This window comes from Salvelinus alpinus, chromosome 25, assembly GCF_045679555.1.
Source record: "Salvelinus alpinus chromosome 25, SLU_Salpinus.1, whole genome shotgun sequence".
NCBI classification, from domain to species: Eukaryota; Metazoa; Chordata; class Actinopteri; order Salmoniformes; family Salmonidae; genus Salvelinus; species Salvelinus alpinus.
The window spans coordinates 30,738,781-30,758,485 of NC_092110.1; the positions used below are offsets into that span (position 1 = coordinate 30,738,781).

The 19,705-nt window shown below is 43.9% G+C and overlaps 1 protein-coding gene across 1 annotated transcript in view; it reads right to left on the reverse strand.

Annotated features, from left to right (window-relative positions):
* LOC139553800 (kinesin-like protein KIF26B) overlaps nucleotides 1–15,331 on the reverse strand; it is a 253,595-nt gene extending 238,264 nt beyond the window's left edge. The window contains exons 1-2 of the mRNA XM_071366475.1: nucleotides 14,761–15,331; nucleotides 13,915–14,310 (exon numbers count right to left, since the gene is read on the reverse strand). Coding sequence (XP_071222576.1) covers nucleotides 13,915–14,310; nucleotides 14,761–14,820 — 456 coding nt within the window. The 5' untranslated portion in view covers nucleotides 14,821–15,331. The remainder of the gene's footprint in view (nucleotides 1–13,914; nucleotides 14,311–14,760) is intronic.
* Nucleotides 15,332–19,705: the final 4,374 nt, after the last annotated feature.

Sequence of the window (19,705 nt, forward strand, 5' to 3'; positions counted from 1 at the left end):
ATCTGATCCCATCATAGCCCATATAAAACCGTTTTTTTTACAGCTGATTTACAGTGCATTCGGAAAGTATTCAGACCCCTTGACTTTTTCCACATTTTGTTACGTTACAGCCTTATTCTAAAATGTATTAAATAACAAATAAAATCCTCATCAATCTACACACAATACCCCATAATAACAAAGCGAAAACAGGTTTTTAGAAATGTTTGAAAATGTATTAAAATAAAAAAAAACAGAAATACCTTATTTACACAAGTATTCAGACCCTTCGCAATAAGAGTCAAAATTGATCTCAGGTGCATCCTGTTTCCATTGATCATCCTTAAGATGTTTCTACAACTTGATTGGAGTCTACCTGTGGTAAATTCAATTGATTGGGCATGATTTGGAAAGGCACACACCTGTCTATATAAGGTCCCACAGTTGGCAGTGCATGTCAGAGCAAAAACCAAGCCATGAGGTCGAAGGAATTGTCCATGGAGCTCTGAGACAGGATTATGTCGAGGCACAGATCTGGGTAATGGTACCAAAGAATTTCTGCAGAATTGAAGGTCCACAAGAACACAGTGGCCTCCATCAGTCTTAAATGGAAGAAGTTTGGAACCACCAAGACTCTTCCTAGAGCTGGCCGCCCAGCCAAACAGATCAATTGGGGGAGAAGGGCCTTGGTCAGGGAGGTGACCAAGAACCTGATGGTCACTCTGACAGAGCTCCAGAGTTCCTCTGTGGGGATGGGAGAACCTTCCAGAAGGACAACCATCTCTGCAGCACTCCACCAATCAGTCATTTATGGTAGAGTGGCCAGACGGAAGCCACTCCACAGTAAAAGGCACATGACAGCCCACTTGGAGTTTGCCAAAAGGCACCTAAAGGACTCTCAGACCATGAGAAACAAGATTCTCTGGTCTGATGAACCCAAGATTGAACTGAATGCCAAGCTTCACGTCTGGAGGAAACCAGGCACTGCTCATCACCTGGCCAATACCATCCCTATGATGCGGCATGGTAGTGGCAGCATCATGCTGTAGGGATGTTTTTCAGCGGAAGATACTGGGAGTCTAGTCAGGATCGTGGGAAAGATGAACGGAGCAAAGTACAGAGCGATCCTTGATGAAAACCTGCCTCAGAGAGCTCAGGACCTCAGACTGGAGTGAAGGTTCACCTTCCAACAGGACAACAACTCATAGCACACAAGCAAGACAATGCAGGAGTGGCTTCAGGACAAATTTCTGAATGTCCTTGAGTGGCCCAGCCAGAGCCCGGACTTGAACCCGATCGAACGTCTATGGAAAGACCTGAAAATAGCTGTGCAGCAACGCTACCCATACAACCTGACAGAGCTTCAGAAGATCTGCAAAGAAGAATGGGAGAAAATCCGCAAATACAGGTGTGCCAAGCTTATACCCAAGAAGACTCGAGGCTGTAATCGCTACCAAAGGTGCTTCAACAAAGTACTGAGTAAAGGGTCTGAATACTTATGTAAATGTGAAATCTGTTTTTTTATTTAATACATTTTAGAATAAGGCTGTAATATAACAAAATGTGGAAAAAGTGAAGGGGTCTGAATTCTTTCCGAATGCACTGTATTACTGTGTCATACATTTCAACTAGGGTCTGGAGTTGGTTAGGTTAGCCTACTACCAGATCAGGAAAAACTCTGTGCCCCAGGAAAACAATTCTCCACCACGACTCTGGGACCTGTTGTGCCAACTCTGAAATCACCACACAATGTTACAAATTAAAAAAGATATTCTATTTGTTTGATCTACCTTTAACATGTTTTTGGTGGTGGAGATTGGCTTCCATAGTTTTACATGGGCTCAGTGCAAACGGCAGCTACTTGCGACAATTTCAAACTGTGACAGGCTGTTAATGCAATTTCAGGTAAAAACTCAATAGAAAAAAGTCTCAAATATTAGGAAAATATCGATACATTTCAGATGTTTCAAAAACATTGCTCTGCTATTACCATTTATACAGTATGAATGTTGGCTCAATGAGACAATTTGGTTTACACTGCCCTGCTTCAAGGGTGGAAACTTTCAGGTGAGGGTCATGCGCTACCTCCGGTGGTAGTGGTCGAGACATAGCAAGTACACATTTGACATATTGACATTTTGAGTAATATGTGTAGCCGACGATATTTTTACGCAAAGTGTATTCAGTGAGAAGATGCTCTTAGTCGCCCACACGTCTAGTGTCTGCCTGAACAACAACACTAGAGCTGGAAGCCTGACATAACACTCTGATTAGAAGGGTTTTCATGGCTCCGTCTAGCACCCCAAAGTGATATGTATTTACACACACACAATTTGGAAAGGGAAGCCGTAACATGTAATCATAGCAGCAGAGTGAGCCAGTGAAGCTAATAGTTAGCCAGGCTAAAACTAGACTCGCTCTGACCGCACCGGCCCGTTACGTGTCCACAGAGACCGGCAGTTACGCGTCCACAGTGACCGCACCGGCCGTTACGCGTCCACTGAGACTGCAGAGAATATACATGTACACACACGCTGGGCAGACAAATGTGTGTGCGCACACACACACACACACACAGTACCAGTCAAAAGTTTGGACACACCTACTCATTCAAGGGTTTTTCTTTATTTTTACTATTGTATACATTGTAGAATAATAGTGAATATATCAAAACAAAGAAATAACACATATGGTTTGAGCTTAGTTTGACTGTCAGGACAATGACCCAAAACACCTCCAGGCTGTGAAAGGGATATTTGACCAAGGACAGTGATGGAGTGCTGCATCAGATGACTTGGCCTCCACAATCACCCGACCTCAACACAATTGAGGTGGTTTGGGGTGAGTTGAACTGCAGATTGGGAAAAGCAGCCAAGGGCTCAACATATGTGGGAACTCCTTCAAGACCGTTGGAAAATAATTCTTCATGAAGCTGGTTGAGAGAATGCCAAGAGTGTGCAAAGCTGTCATCAAGGCACAGGGTGGCTACTTTGAAGAATCTCAAATATAAAATACATTTTGATTTGTTAAACACTTTTTTGGTTACTACATCATTCCATATGCGTTATTTCATACTTTTATGTCTTCACTATTATTCTACAATGTAGAAAATAGTCCAAATAAAGAAAAACCCTGGTAGGTGTGTCCAAACTTTTGACTGGTACTGTCACGCCCTGACCTTAGTTATCTATGTTTTCTTTATTCTTTTTGGTTAGGTCACGGTGTGACTAGGGTGGGTATGCTAGTTTTGTCTTGTCTAGGGTTTTTGTATATCTAGGAGTTTTGTAGGTCTAGGTATATATATGTCTATGGTGGCCTGATATGGTTCCCAATCAGAGGCAGCTGTTTATCGTTGTCTCTGATTGGGGACCATATTTAGGTTGCCATTTTCCCTTGGGTATTTGTGGGTTCTTGTCTATGTGTAGTTGCCTGTTCAGCACTCATTTGTATAGCTTCACGGTTCGTTTTGTTCAGTGTTCATTCTTGTAATAAAGAAGAATGTACGCATACCACGCTGCGCATTGGTCTCCTCCTTACAACGGCCGTGACAGGTACTGTACATACAGCTCCTGTAGAGAGGAGCAAGGGAGGGAGGAGGGAGCAAGGGAGGGAGTGGGGACATAGTGATGGAGGGAGGGGGGCAGAGGGAGGGAGGAATAGTCAGTGAGGGAGATCGGGGAGGAGAGGACACCCCTTCTAAAGCTTGTTGTCATTGTGTCTATAGCTCTGTGCACAGTGAGAACCATGCTGGTCTAAACCAATAAAGCAGGAGCAGAAAACTCACAGCTTACACTCCCCTGCTGGGACACAATCACACACCCCAGCGTGCACGCATATGTGTGTGTGTGTGAGAGTGTGTGTGTGTGTGTGTGCAGCAAAACCCAGTAGCTGGGAGGGAGGAAGAAAATCTATTTTCTCCACTTGTATTTATTTATTTCCAAAAATATTTATATATTTGTCTGTCTATTTATGTGAGAACGGAATTGGGTCTGGCCGCTCTTTGTTGCCATGGTAGCAACGGTCCAGTGTTCCAAACGACACGGCAGGTAGCGGCGGTACAATCAAGGGCCGCGTCTCAGAGTAGGAGTGCTGATCTAGGATCAGGTCCCCACTGATCTTGGTGATTATGATCCAAAAGTTACAAAATCAAATCAAAGTTTATTGGTCATGTACACAGATTTGTAGATTTTAATCGCAGGTGCAGCGAAATGCTTACGTTTCTAGCTCCAAGGGTGCACTAATATTTAGTAACACAATAAGAATGCACACATAATCCAAAAGGTTAAAAAAAATATTAAATTAAGAAATATCAGAAAGAGCAATGTCAGAGTCTGGAATATTACAGCCTGAAGAGATTTTTTCTGTCACTGGCCTACACACAATACCCCATAATGTCAAAGTCGATTTATGTTTTTAGAAATGTTTACAAATTAATAAAAAGCTGAAATGTCTTGTGTCAATAAGTATTCAACCCCTTTGTTATGGAAGCCTAAATAAGTTCAGGAGTAAAAATGTGCTTAACAAGTCACATAATAAGTTGCATGGACTCACTCTGTGTGCAATAACAGTGTTTAACATGGTCATCTCTGTACCCCACACATACAAGTATCTGTAAGGTTCCTCAGTCGGACAGTGAATTTCAAACACAGATTCAACCACATAGACCAGGGAGGTTGTCCAATCGCTCATAAAGAAGGGCACCTATTGGTACATGGGGGAAAATAAAAAAAAGCAGACATTTAATATCCCTTTGAGCATGGTGAAGTTAATTACACTTTAGATCAGTTCAGTCACTACAAAGATACAGGCATCCTTCCTAACTCAATTGCCGGAGAGGAAAGAAACCGCTCATGGATTTCACCATGAGGCCAATGGCGACTTCAAAACAGTCAGGGTTTAATGGCTGTGATAGGATGGAGCAACAACATTGTAGTTCCTCCACAATACTAACCTTTTGAGTGAAAAGAAGGAAGCCTGTACAGAATACAAATATTACAAAATAAGGCACTAAAGTAAAAACTGCAAAACATTTGGCAAAGAAATACATTTTATGTTCTGAATACAAATTCAGGACATAATGTTTAGGGCAAATCCAACACAACACATCACTGCGTATCACTCTTCATATTTTCAAGCATGGTGGTGGCTGCATCATGTTATGGGTATGCTTGTCATCAGCAAGGACTAGGAAGGTTAAGATAAAAAATAAACGGAATAGAGCTAAGCACAGGCAAAATCCTAGAGGAAAGCCTGGTTCAGTCTGCTTTCCAACAGAAACGAGACAAATTCACCTTTCAGCAAGACAATAACTTAAAACAAGGCCAAATATGAACTAGAGTTTCTTACCAAGATGACATTGAACGTTCCTGAGTGGCCTAGTTACAGTTTTGACTTAAATCTGCTTGATAATCTATGGCAAGACTTAAAAATGGCTGCCTAGCAATAATCAATAACCAGAGCTTGAAGAATTTTTTCAAGGATAATGTGCAAATATTGTACAATCCAGGTGTGCAAAACTCTTAGAGACTTACCCAGAAAGACTCACAACTATAGTCTCTGCCTGTCACGATCGTTGTAATATGAATCGGACCAAAATGCAGCGTGGTATGGTTCCATCCTCTTTATTTGGAAGTGAAACACACAGAAAACAATAAAGCGCAAAACGAAACGTGACGCAAATGTAGTGCTCGCAGGCAACTAGACATAGACAAGATCCCACACACAACAGATGGAAAAGGCTGCCTAAATATGATCCCCAATCAGAGACAACGAAAGACAACTGCCTCTGATTGGGAACCATACCAGGCCAACATAGAAATATACAAACTAGAGTACCCACCCTAGTCACACCCTGACCTAACCAAAATAGAGAATAAAAAAGCTCTCTAAGGTCAAGGCGTGACACTGCCAAAGGTGAATTTAACATGTAATGACTCAGGGGGTTGAGCAAGTGATAGTGAAAGAGGAGAAAGGAGAGACAGAAAGAGCCTTTGAGAAGCCTGTATGAGAAGCTCTTCAATTCAGCATCCCTCCATTCCTCTCTCTCTGACTTTTTCATCCATCTCTTCTCACTGTATTGACGAAGGGACCTCTTTATATGGTAATGCCTTTCCCACCTGAGAGTCATGAATAGGACATTAACCCTGGCACACACACACACACACACACACACACACTGGCGTGAAGAGCACATTAACGCTGACTGAGATATGTATGCATCTCACATGTTATATGTCGCTGCAACGGAAGGCGACACGGTTACGAGAGCGATGCTGTATGTGTGGGCGATTCTCATGAAATCAGTTTTAGCAATTTGAGTTGCAAAACCATGATGCATCGGCAAAAATCAACTACAGTATCATTCTGAGGACTAAGATGTCTAGTTTTTGCGAAGTGTCTTATTTTAAATACATTTTAGCTTGAATTTTGTTCATTTTCACCCCAAATTCTCATTACCGAAATGCATCCGATTGAAATTCTCGGGTCATTTAATAAAATACAAATATGTTGCTGTAGTAGTTTGTCCATAAATCATAAAAGATGTATACTAGTTTAAGTTTACATTAAACTATAATATGTATTACGTACAAACACAGTGTCTGTGGACATGTGTCTCATTACCGTAACACTCAATAATTTTTGTTATGAAGTTGTATTCACCCATCATCAAGAGAAGTAGTAGTAAAAGTTAAGTGAATGTATTTGCTTATAACCTTCAGAATGAGGTTCTTATTCTGAAAACACCCCCTTTACCCCACTTGTCCTTCTCATTACGGAAACAGCTAAAAATGGGAAAAATATTACATTCTATAATTTAATTTTAAATATATAATTTTTTCAGTGTAATGTTTACCACAACCCTTTTCATTAGGGCAGAAATGTTAAAAAGTATTACAAATTGATTTGTTTATGACTTTTTTTGACTGTTGCGGTAATTAACATTTGGTGGAAATTGTGGTAAAAATCCATCATACCTGATCAAAAAACATAATAACTATGAAATAAAAAATCTCAGTGATCCAAGAGGATTTTTTTATTTTTATTACAAGCTCTCACAGTCTCACTGCAGAATCCAAAATGGAAAACGTCGATTCAACCAGTTTTTGCCCAGTGGGAGAATACAATATCAGAACAGTAAACATAAAGCGCAGCAGAGTATAGGCTGATTGATTAGTTTGTCCGTTTTTTGGGTGAGTGAACGCATGTTGGAGAGGAACAAGCCAGGAAGCGAAGCACGGAGGCCCAGTCTCCTAAAGCGCAACCCTGCTGCGCCTCCCCCTTCTCCTCCAGTGTACAGCTCCATAGTCCCAGCTAGTAAACTGACTCATAATTATGGACGGAGTCCTTTCGCAAATATTTCTGTGCATGAAGACAGAATTTTGAGGGCACAAACCAGTTGGCAATGTAATATTCAGTAGCCCATCCCGAGTGAAAGTAGTCCCTTATATTGACAAAAATCCATGAGTAAACAAACAAAAACACTAGCAGCAACAAAGCTGGGGGAGGCTCTCATGATTATTGACTATGTGGAAACTGCCCAGACAGTAATGGCTGGGCATAGAAGGCTGGAGAAGACAGAATAAACCAGCGGGGCCATGCAGACAGATGACAACAGACAAAGTGTTTTGCCCCTGCTAGCTAATGTTGTTATAATGGCATTATTTAATATAGTGCTGTTGAGTACATTGCCGTTGTGTATCGGTACTAGATTGATTTTCAAGTTCCGCCTGGTGGTTCAGAGCTAGCACCCATCTAGCTTAGACGCTTCTCCCCATACCTGCCTTCCAGACGCAAAGCATCATGGAAGCTGTTGTAATCTCATAATTCTAACAAATTCCTTCCTGGTTTGATAAAAGGCTATTTTATAGCTTACTCGCTCAAAAAAAAATTAAACACTTACGGGGGAATTTGGATAACTAGGGCCACTAACAACTTGGAGTCGTGGAGACAAGCTGTGGAATGTTCCTTTAAGTTTAGGCATTAATTCTAAATGGTTAAGTTAATGGTTAAGGTTTGTGATAGGGTTAAAAAATATATAACGAGTGCCTAGAACTAGGATTGAACACGCAGCCATCCCCAACGCCCTAGCAAAACACAAGCCTACTTGTTGGTAGTGTGCTCACCATTGCCCCTAGTGGCCACTTACCTGGAAAGACATGGAATTTCCCAGTAGATCTTGACCAACCTGGCTGGTCAGGCAGTGGCACTGTGTGTTACACGGGAGTCAGTAACAGAAGTAAACCTCCCTAAACTGGGATCTGAGCCAGGGACACACCTACTTGTACATTTCCCATACGGCTCATACTCACACATGCGCACACCCACACTCTCTGACCCACTTTATTGAGCTGAAGCTGACTAACCAAGAACAGACCGCTCACTAGTTACAATTTGGCCGTGGGTGGTTGAGGTTTACACACGTACACACAGGAACTAGGTCTTAAATAACTTCAACTGTGTTACCAGATTTTTCGCTGAGCCTCCAGCTACAAGTGTGTCTATAAAAATCCTCCCATGCAGTGTCACTGACATCTCCTTCTATTCTCTGACCCCTCTCCTCCCTTATTGTCTCCCTCCATCCCCCCTCCTTCCCTCCTGTTTTCCTAACTGACATAACCTCTACGGTCCATTCCTTCCCTTCTTACCGCCCTCTAGTCTTACATTTCTCTCCTTCCTCCCATACAATCTCTATCCCCGTTTTTCTTTGATAGCCGTCCCCCTCCTCTCTCCTGCAGCTGGCTGGTCGGTCATAAAAGGTGTAAGCTAACACAACGTCTGAAACCTGAAGCACAGCACAGCAAACTAACACATCCACTTCAAAAAGAAAGGAAAAGACACACTGAGTTCAGATCCCTCCATTATGAATGGAAGGGGAGAATGGGGGAGGAAAAAGCTTCTACCATCAGTCCATGAAATCCGTCAGAAACGGAGACCCCTCTCTGCTCTGCTGTACCTGTAGTCATGCAATTAGGCTACACTTAATCCCTTTCTTTCCTTTTTTCTTCTCTTTCTTTTCTCTCCATCCATCGCCCTCCAACCCAGAGCCTTGCGGACACACACGGCAGTGACAGATTTCGGCAAGTGACATTTTCTAACATCGACCCCGCTGCTGCACTCTTCAACTGTGCAGTGTCATTTCTGTGCCCCCCCTGTGTGTTTGTGTTTGTACGCTCAGCACGCTTCCTGGAAGCCAACAGCAGAGACTGAGAACCAGGTCTCCCCACAGTGGCTCTGTGAAGGTCATGATTAGCATAAGAACACTAATGTCTGCTGGTTCTGTCAGAGGAGGGAACAGGAAGCAGAAGATTGCAGAGGTGATGGACGTTTCATGCATGCATCCCAAATGGTACCCTTTTCCCTTTATAGTGCACTACTTTTGCCCGGTTCCATAGGGCTCTGTTGAGAAGTAGTGCACTATATAGGGAATAGGGTGCAATTTGGGACTGAACCCATGTCCCTGTCCTCTCCGAGAGACTTAGCATCTACCAGCCCTGTTCTTGTCAGAACAACACAGATTTGCCCAAACAACAACCCTCAGGTCAACCTCTCTCTCTCCCCATCCCTAATAGCCTTCTCTGAGCAAGAACAGTTCATAGGGCAGCAGCCTATCTTCTGTTTCTGTTGCGTGAGGCAGATGTATGTACAAGTACACCCCCTGGAGAGGATGGTAGTCTATCGCAAGGCCCAATCAATAATAACAGAACACTTTGTCCCAATGATGAGAATGAATCACATCAAACCATTCTAGTTATGCATCTTGTTCCTGATAAGAACAGAACGTTTCCGAGCCAGAGAGCTCAACAAGCAAATAAAGTCTCCCAACGTCCCTTTACACAAATCATCAATATGACTGCCTAGTGCCTTTAATAGTCCTGTATTAGCGGACCGATAGATCCATCTGCAGCGCCAGCGCTGGCAGCACCCCCATCCCCAAACTACATCACGTGGCTTTGCATATCGGGTGGGCCATTTAAAACGGTTGATGCTTATCATCACCATCATAATTATCATTGGAAGAGCAGTCATATTGATAATAAAAAAAAGTTTTAAAAAATATTTACAGAATGGGGGGATCGGGGAGGTGAGCAGATGCGTGTTGTGTAAGGTGCTGTAAAATCTAAAAACTAATCATTGGCTCGTCATCTCAGCTAAGGCTGGAAATAGCAAATAAGAACCTTGATAGTGCTGCTGCAAGTTCTACATTTTAAATTTTGTTATAATTATTATTTGTGTGTATGTGTGTATGTATGTATATGTAGGTATGTATATATGTATATATATATATATAACATTTTTTTTTTAAATTTTTATTATTATTATTATTTATTTTTTATTTTTTTTTAAGTCTGTCACATCTGTGAATGTGGAATGTGTTTGGTTGGTTGTTTGAAAACTTAATAAAACTTTAAATTGAAAAAAAAAATATTTACAAAAAAAAGAAAATCTGATTTTTCAGGGGCAGCACCCTCAGCACCCCTACTTCCTGACTGCCCTCCAACATTGCTCTGAATGGAAAAGTTTGTAATGTCAGTTCTATTCTTATTCTATGTGAAAGCCTTTACCTGCTAAGTGTAATTCACTGAGAGAGTGCCAAACGTTCACCCTATAATCTACTATAATACTATATACTGACACGCTTGCCAATTACCACTATGTAATGGAGGCTGAGAAAGAGGGCAACTTTATCTGGACCCATACACAAACACGCACACAGGACTAAACACTGATATTCTCCCACCCTCTTTAAGACCATGCAGCTTCCAGGGGACCATACCAACATCCTGTACCATTTCTACTAAATAACTCAATACAACAATGAATTGTCCTAGTTCAGATTCAGATGTTGGATAGTGGGGTTTTGTATAGGTGATGAAATTGTCCCAAACATGATGGTTTCTCCCAGTTCCACTATGATTGTAATAGAAATCTGTTAACCCTTGGTTGTCTTTCCTGATCGGTGAGCTCCTGATCTCCATAGGCTCCAGCTGTCTGGTGCTACACAGCACCACTTGTGTCCACGCTGGGGACTGCTCTATTGGCCTACCACTAACTCATCATCTGTGCACTGACCGCAGTGACTACGGTAAACAAGCACCTCTCAGAGTGACCTCCTCTATTGCCATCAGACAGGTAGGGCCTTCTGTAAATACAACCAGCCTGGATCTCTTGACATTAGACAAGTAGGGCCTTCTGTAAATACAACCAGCCTGGATCTCTTGCCATCAGACAGGTAGTGCCTTCTGTAGATACAACCAGCCTGAATCTCTTGCCATCAGACAGGTAGAGATAACTGTAGATACAACCACCCTGGAATGGCAGACTATGAGGCAGCAGGTATCCTAGTGGTTAGAGCGTTGGGCCAGTAACCGAAATTTGGCTGGAGCGAATCCCCGAGCTGACAAGGTAAACATCTGTGGTTCTGCCCCTGAACAAGGCAGTTAACCCACTGTTCCCCGGTCCTAAACGATATCCTAACCGCCATCGATAAGAAACAATACTGTGCAGCCGTATTCATTGACGCCATTACAACTCTCCTTCCGTGGCCTCCAATTGCTCTTAAATACAAGTAAAACTAAATGCATGCTCTTCAACCGATCGCTGCCTGCACCTGCCCGCCCGTCCAACATCACTACTCTGGATGGTTCTGACTTAGAAAATGTGGACAACTACAAATACCTAGGTGTCTGGTTAGACTGTAAACTCTCCTTCCAGACTCACATCAAACATCTCCAATCCAAAGTTATAACTAGAATTGTCTTCCTATTTCGCAACAAAGCATCCTTCACTCATGCTGCCAAACATACCCTTGTAAAACTGACCATCCTACCGATCCTCGACTTCGGCGATGTCATTTACAAAATAGCCTCCAATACCCTACTCAATAAATTGGATGCAGTCTATCACAGTGCCATCCATTTTGTCACCAAAGCCCCATATACTACCCACCACTGCGACCTGTACGCTCTCGTTGGCTGGCCTTCGCTTCATACTCGTCGCCAGACCCACTGGCTCCAGGTCATCTACAAGACCCTGCTAGGTAAAGTCCCCCCTTATCTCAGCTCGCTGGTCACCATAGCAGCACCCACCTGTAGCACGCGCTCCAGCAAGTATATCTCTCTGGTCACCCCCAAAACCAATTCTTCCTCTCCTTCCAGATCTCTGCTGCCAATGACTGGAATGAACTACAAAAATCTCTGAAACTGGAAACACTTATCTCCCTCACTAGCTTTAAGCACCAGCTGTCAGAGCAGCTCACAGATTACTGCATCTGTACATAGCCCATCTATAATTTAGCCCAAACAACTACCTCTCCCCCTACTGTATTTATTTATTTTGCTCCTTTGCACCCCATTATTTCTATCTCTACTTTGCACATTCTTCCACTGCAGATCTACCATTCCAGTGTTTTACTTGCTATATTGTATTTACTTCGCCACCATGGCCTTTTTTTTTGCCTTTACCTCCCTTATCTCACCTCATTTGCTCACATTGTATATAGACTTATTTTTCTACTGTATTATTGACTGTATGTTTGTTTTACTCCATATGTAACTCTGTGTTGTTTTATGTGTCGAACTGCTTTGCTTTATCTTGGCCAGGTCGCAATTGTAAATGAGAACTTGTTCTCAACTTGTCTACCTGGTTAAATAAAGGTGAAATAAATACATAAAATAAAAAGACATCAATGTAAAATAAGAATTTGTTCTTAACTGACTTGCCTCGTTAATAAAATAATAATAATTCAACAACCATGCTCGTTCTCAAATATCAGGGTAAAAACATTATAACTTTTATGTTCAGACCGTGAAGGTTAGGCTAGACTGGAATGGGGAGATGGTCCAGAGAAAAGTTGAGTTTATGAGTGCTCTGCATCCACTTAGAATAGACCCATTTATGAATGGGACAATTACGCACCATGGGAGTTGAACCTGATCTAATTTTTCTGGTTTTAATTGGGATCATCCCACCACTACTTCCCCTCCCCCTGCGGGCTTTTCACAGCAGTCAGGGTCATGACCATATCCTCTGTTCACTATAGGTTTACAGTATGTGTGCTGTGCCGGGCAGAATGCTGTAATTTGTTCCCCAATAACTCCCTCCCCAAGGGGCTGCATTCATCAGTCTTTAGGGCCTAGACTCTTGGCAACGCACAGAACTTGGCAAAACCGCTTGAAACCACAAAAAAATAAAACACACAATCAAGTGTAAAGGCCCATTGCGCTTTACAGCGAGAGAACCTTCTTTACGCACGCGCGCAGACACACACACACACATACCCCCCTGCACAGTAAAAATATTATGTATGCACCTCATACAGTACATTAAAAGCCCTGGCGTTCATTTATCTGGATTCAGAAGAAGAAAAGTGGGCGGCCAAAGGGTTCTATCAACAGAAAATAACCCATCAATGGAAACAGAAGAAAACTATAATGGCAATAATCCACTAGGTCTTTATTAATCCCTATCCAAAACGATGTGTAATGAAGCAAATGGTACTGATGGATTTAAACTTTAGAAAAAGCTGATTGAATTGTATGTACATCATCATAATTGGGTTTTTTTGTGCATAATGCCAGCTATTGAACGAGCAACAGGGACAAGGCTGTTTGCCTCTGAGCTGAGCTTTTCCCCATGGGCAGCCTCTCTGGCTCTTCAGCCCAGGCACAACACAGCCTCAATCAAACAGAAAAGTATGCCTACAGTTAGATCTAGGACTATAACATTATCCAACTCACTTCTCGTTTCATGCCTCCTTCACATGGACACAGAAAATAATAGTACACCAGGTTTCCCAAACTCGGCCCCTCGGGCAAGGCCCAAGTTTTGGAAACCCTGTCTTACACCATGATGTCTTATGGTCTTTGCCTATGGGTCGCCCGTCACCAGATTCAGAGGCTGCTATAGCCGGGCAGCAGTGCATCTAACTCGGCTTACCTTGCTGGAGTAGGGGCCGGGAATCAGCAGCTTCAGCGCCTGCCTCTTCAGCTCTGCCAGCCGGGCATTGCAGTTCTCACACCATATCCCCCTCTCTCTCTCAGAACCAGGGGAGCTCCCGCTGCCAGAGCCCGGCGAACCTGTACCGAAACCTGGCGATCCACCCAGAGACCCGGGAGAACAGGTCCCGATCCCTGGGGATATGGTCCCGGGGGAACCAGAGAAAGAGCCCGGGGAAGAGGTGCCAGATCCTGGGGAGGGGGTGCCTGTGGAGCTAGGCATGGAGCCGACTCCCTCTGGAGCAGGTCTGCTGCCGGTCCGGGACTCCTCGTAGGCCTTTCTGTACCATGTCTCCGGGGAGAAGGAGGCTGATGTTGTCGGAGAGGTGTCGGTAATCTGTGGGAGCACCATAAAGACAATCCTACCTTTAAGGTCAAATTTGATTTGATTTGATTTAAATTGAGGAGACAAACTATAACTCACTAGAAGCACAACTCGGTCCATGGTATAAGACTTTATTGGCTAAATGGCAGAGATGCAAAAACCCGCGTAGGAAAGAAACAGTTTGAACTAAAATTTCTAAAAGCATTAGCCTACAAAAACTAAAAAGGTGAGTATGATCTATCTATCTGTTTACTGTTGCGTTCCCTAGTTAGCCTACCCGCTTCGCCGCAGTAGCATAATTAATTGCCAACCGCATTCAAACCTGTAGCAAACATTACGGCATACCCTTACTGCTCTGATGCAATAAATGAGAGCTCTGCTACACTTTTCACTGTTGTTGCTAGTGTTACTGATATAATCATCCAATCCACATAAAGTAGAAAAATAGACTAGGCTACTAACCCCGTATTTTCTGCTCCTGCTGGTCACAGACCTCTCTTTGGTCCCAGACAGAGAAGTCATGCTGAAGGTGAGGGAAGGGAGGAGTGGGGAGAAAATCTCGGTTGTTTTACACAAGGAGACCAAATCGATGTCAATGAATTCCACGCCCCTCCGCGTGCTTCTCAATCATGAACCAATATCACGCAGATTGGATATCAATATAGCATACTGTCTCCAACCATGAAAAACAATAACCTAACAGTAACTCCTCTAAAATGTATCCAATACGCGCAATAAATAGTTCCAATCCACGGTCTCCTGTAACGATTTAAAATCCACAGTGAAAATGTGAACAGGTCCGCCTGTATGAGTGGGGTACAGACGGGTTTCTCTTTCTGGGAGCGACGAAACACAACAAGCAGGACGGTAGCAGAGTGAATGCAGCCGCTGCTGCACAGGCTCAGCGTAGACAGTGGGGACGCGCGTCTGCAGCGCTGTAGAGTCCGACGCAGAGGCACAGCTGTGGTATTCCTCTGGCTGTCCGTGTGCCTGCAGGAGGCTCAGTGCTCATCTGAAGCCAGAGGTGCGACTGGAGATAGATGCTTGCGCACATCTGGCTGGGGGAGGGTCCTCTCTGCCCCTTCCTCGCTGGCGGACCAATAGTGAATAAATGCTTTGTTGGATGACATGTGGCAGCTCATTTGTCCTATGTTAACTTTTGGAGGGAGTAAATGCTGACTAGAGAGGGATGTAGTAGGCCTACAGCTGACGCCTGGTTATGGTTGCAAGATTGCATGAAAAGTATCTGGTACAGAGGTGGTAGACTACAGTATGTTCAGTTGGATCAAAAAGGTTTAGGCCTAATCAGTAACATAATTCATAAATACTCATCATCATCATCATCTGTTTAACCTAATTTCTACCAGCATGTCACCTGTGCAACTATAGGAGAAAAAACTGTATATCACCTTTACTCAACACACTGAGACACATAAAAAGCTCTCCCTCGCCACCCACTTGAAAAAGATCTGACCATAACTCTATCCTCCTAATTCCTGTTTACAAGCAAAAATTCAAACAGGAAGTACCAGTCACGTGCTCAATACGGAAGTGGTCCGATAAAGTGGATGCTAAGCTACTTGACTGTTTCGCTAGCACAGGCTGGAATATGTTCCAGGTTTCATCCTATGGCATTGTGGAATTTACCGCATCGATTACCGGTGTCATTAATAAGTGCATCGACGACGTCTTCCCCACAGTGACCGTACGTACATATCCCAACCAGAAGCCATGGACTACAGGCAACATCTGCACTGAGCGAAAGGCTAGAGCGGCCGTTTTCAAGGAGTGGGACACTAATCCGTACGCTTATAAGAAATCCCGCTATGCCCTCAGACGAACCATCAAAGAGGCAATGTGGCAATACAGGACCAAGATCGAATCCTACTACACCGGCTCTGACGCTCATTGGAGGTGGCAGGGCTAGCAAACTATCCCAGATTACAAAGGGAAACCCACCTGCGAGCTGTCCAGTGACGCAAGCCTACCAGACGCGCTAAATACATTCTATGCTCGCTTCGAGGCAAGTAACACTGAACCATGCATGCACCAGCTGTTCCGGACGACTGTGTGGTCACGCTCTCCGTAGCTGATGTGAGTAAGACCTTTAAACATGTTAACATTCACAAGGTCGCAGGGCCAGATGGATTACAAGGACACGTACTCAGAGCATGCGCTGACCAGCTGGCAAGTGTCTTCGCCGACATTTTCAACCTCTCCCTGACCCGAGTTTGTAATAACTTTGTTTCAAGCAGACCATCATATTCCCTGTGCCCAAGAACGCGTGAATGAAGAACGCCAAGGTAACCTGTCCTAATGACTATCGACTCGTAGCACTCACATCTGTAGCCATGAAATGCTTTGAAAGGCTGGTCATGGCTCACAACAACACCATCATCCCAGACACCATGGGCCCAATCCAAATCGCATACCGCCCCAACACAGCCACAGATGACACAATCTCTATTGCATTCCACACTGGCCTTTCCCACCTGGACAAAAGGAATACCTACGTGAGAATGCTGTTCATTGACTACAGCTCAGCGTTTAACACCATAGTGCCCTCCAAGCTCATCACTAAACTAAGGACCCTGGGATTAAACACCTGCCTCTGCAATTGGATCCTGGAATTCCTTGACGGGCAGCCCCCAGGTGGAGAGGGTAGGCAACAACACATCCGCCACGCTGATGCTCAACACGGGGGCCCCTCAGGACGATGAGACACCCTACAGGGAGGTCAGAGATCTGGCAGTGTGGTGCCAGGACAACAACCGGTCCCTCAATGTCAGCAAGACAAAGGAACTCATCGTGGACTACAGGAAACGGAAGGCCGAGCACACCCCCATTCACATCGATGTGGCTGTAGTGGAGCGGGTCGAGAGCTTCAAGTTCCTCAGTGTCCACATCACAAAGGACCTGTTATGGTCCAACACACCAACACAGTCGTGAAGAGAGCACAACAACACCTCTTCCCCCCTCAGGAGGCTGGAAAGATTTGGCATGGGCACTGAAAGTCCGTATTGCCCAGCGACAGCTCCGAAACCTGAAGGATCTGGAGAAGGTCTGTATGGAGGAGTGGGCCAAAATCCCTGCTGCAGTGTGTGCAAACCTGGTCAAGAACTACAGGAAACGTATGATCTCTGTAATTGCAAACAAAGGTTTCTGCACCAAATATTAAGTTCTGCTTTGCTGATGTATCAAATACTTATGTCATGCAATAAAATGCAAATTAATTACTTAAAAATCATACAATGTGATTTTCTGGATTTTTTAGATTCCGTCTCTCACAGTTGAAGTGTACCTATGATAAAAATTACAGACCTCTACATGCTTTGTAAGTAGGAAAACCTGCAAAATCGGCAGTGTATCAAATACTTGTTCTCCCCACTGTATATACCAGACTGTGTCAGAAGAAGACCCTAACAATTGTGTATAGACTCCAGTCACCCAAGTAATAGACTGTTCAATACGGAAAAAGTGCAGTCTCAAAAACCATCAAGCGCTATGATGAAACTGGCTCTCATGAGGACCACCACAGGAAAGGAAGACCCAGAGTCCCTCTGCTGCAGAGGATAAGTTCATTAGAGTTACCAGCCTCAGAAATTGCAGTCCAAATAAATGCTTCACAGAGTTCAAGTATAAGACACATCTCAACGTCAACTGTTCACAGGAGACTGTGTGAATCAGGTCGTCATAGTCGAATTGCTGCAAAGAAACCACTACTAAAGGACACCAATAATAAGAAGAGACTTGCTTGGGCCAAGAAACACGAGCAATGGACATTAGACCGGTGGATATCTGTCCTTTGGTGTGAGGAGTCCAAATTGGAGATTTTTGGTTCCAACCACCGTGTCTTTGTGAGACAAAGAGTAGGTGAATGGATGATCTCTGCATGTGTGGTTCCCACCGTGAAGCATGGAGGAGGTGTGATGTTGTGGGGGGCTTTGCTGGTGACACTGTCGGTGATTTATTTAGAATTCAAGGTACACTTAACCAGCATGGCTACCACAGCATTCTACAGCGATATGCCATCCCATCTGGTTTGCGCTTAGTGGGACTATCATTTGTTTATCAACAGGACAATGACCCAACACATCTCCAGGCTAAGGGCTATTTGACCAAGAAGGAGAGTGATGGAGTGCTGTATCAGATGACTTGGCCTCCAGAATCACCTGACCTCAACCCAATTGAGATGATTTGGGATGAGTTGGACCGCAGAGTGAAGGAAAAGCAGCCTACAAGTGCTCAGCATATGTGGGAACTCCAAGACTGTTGGAAAAGCATTCTAGGTGAAGCTGGTTGAAAGAATGCCAAGAGTGTGCCAAGCTGTCATCTAGGCAAAGGGTGGCTACTTTGAAGAATCTAAAATAGAAAATATATTTTGATTTGTTAAACACTTTTTTGGTTACTACATGATTCCATATGTGTTATTTCATAGTTAAAAAAATAAACAATTATTTAACCTTTATTTAACTAGGCAAGTCAGTTAATAACAAATTCTTATTTACAATGACGGCCTACACCGGCCAAACCCGGACGGCGCTGGGCCAATTGTGCGCCGCCCTATGGGACTCCCAATCACGGCCGGTTGTGATAGAGCCTGGATTCGAACCAGGGTGTCTGTAGTGATGCCTCTAACACTGAGATGCAGTGCCTTAGACCGCTGCGCCAAATAGTAAAAATAAAGAAAAACCCTTGAATGAGTAGGTGTGTCCAAACTTTTGACTGGTACTGTATATATCTGGACCCTTTCTATCTAAAATGATCTGCCGAAATTGTTGCAACCCCTATTACTAGCCTGTTCAACCTCTCTTTCGTGTCATCTGAGATTCCCAAAGATTGGAAAGCAGCTGCGGTCATCCCCCTCTTCAAAGGGGGGACACTCTTGACCCAAACTATCCTACCCTGCCTTTCTAAGGTCTTCGAAAGCCAAGTCAACAAACAGATTACCGACCATTTCGAATCCCACCGCACCTTCTTCGCTATGCAACCTGGTTTCAGAGCTGGTCATGGGTGCACCTCAGCCACGCTCAAGGTCTTAAACGATATCATAACCGCCATCGATAAGAAACAATACTGTGCAGCCGTATTCATTGACCTGGCCAAGGCTTTCGACTCTGTCAATCACCACATCCTCATCGGCAGACTCGATAGCCTTGGTTTCTCAAATGATTGCCTCGCCTGGTTCACCAACTACTTCTCTGATAGAGTTCAGTGTGTCAAATCGGAGGGCCTGTTGTCAGAGCCTCTGGCAGTCTCTATGGGGGTGCCACAGGGTTCAATTCTTGGGCCGACTCTCTTCTCTGTATACATCAATGATGTCGCTCTTGCTGCTGGTGAGTCTCTGATCCAGCTCTACGCAGATGACACCATTCTGTATAATTCTGGCCCTTCTTTGGACACTGTG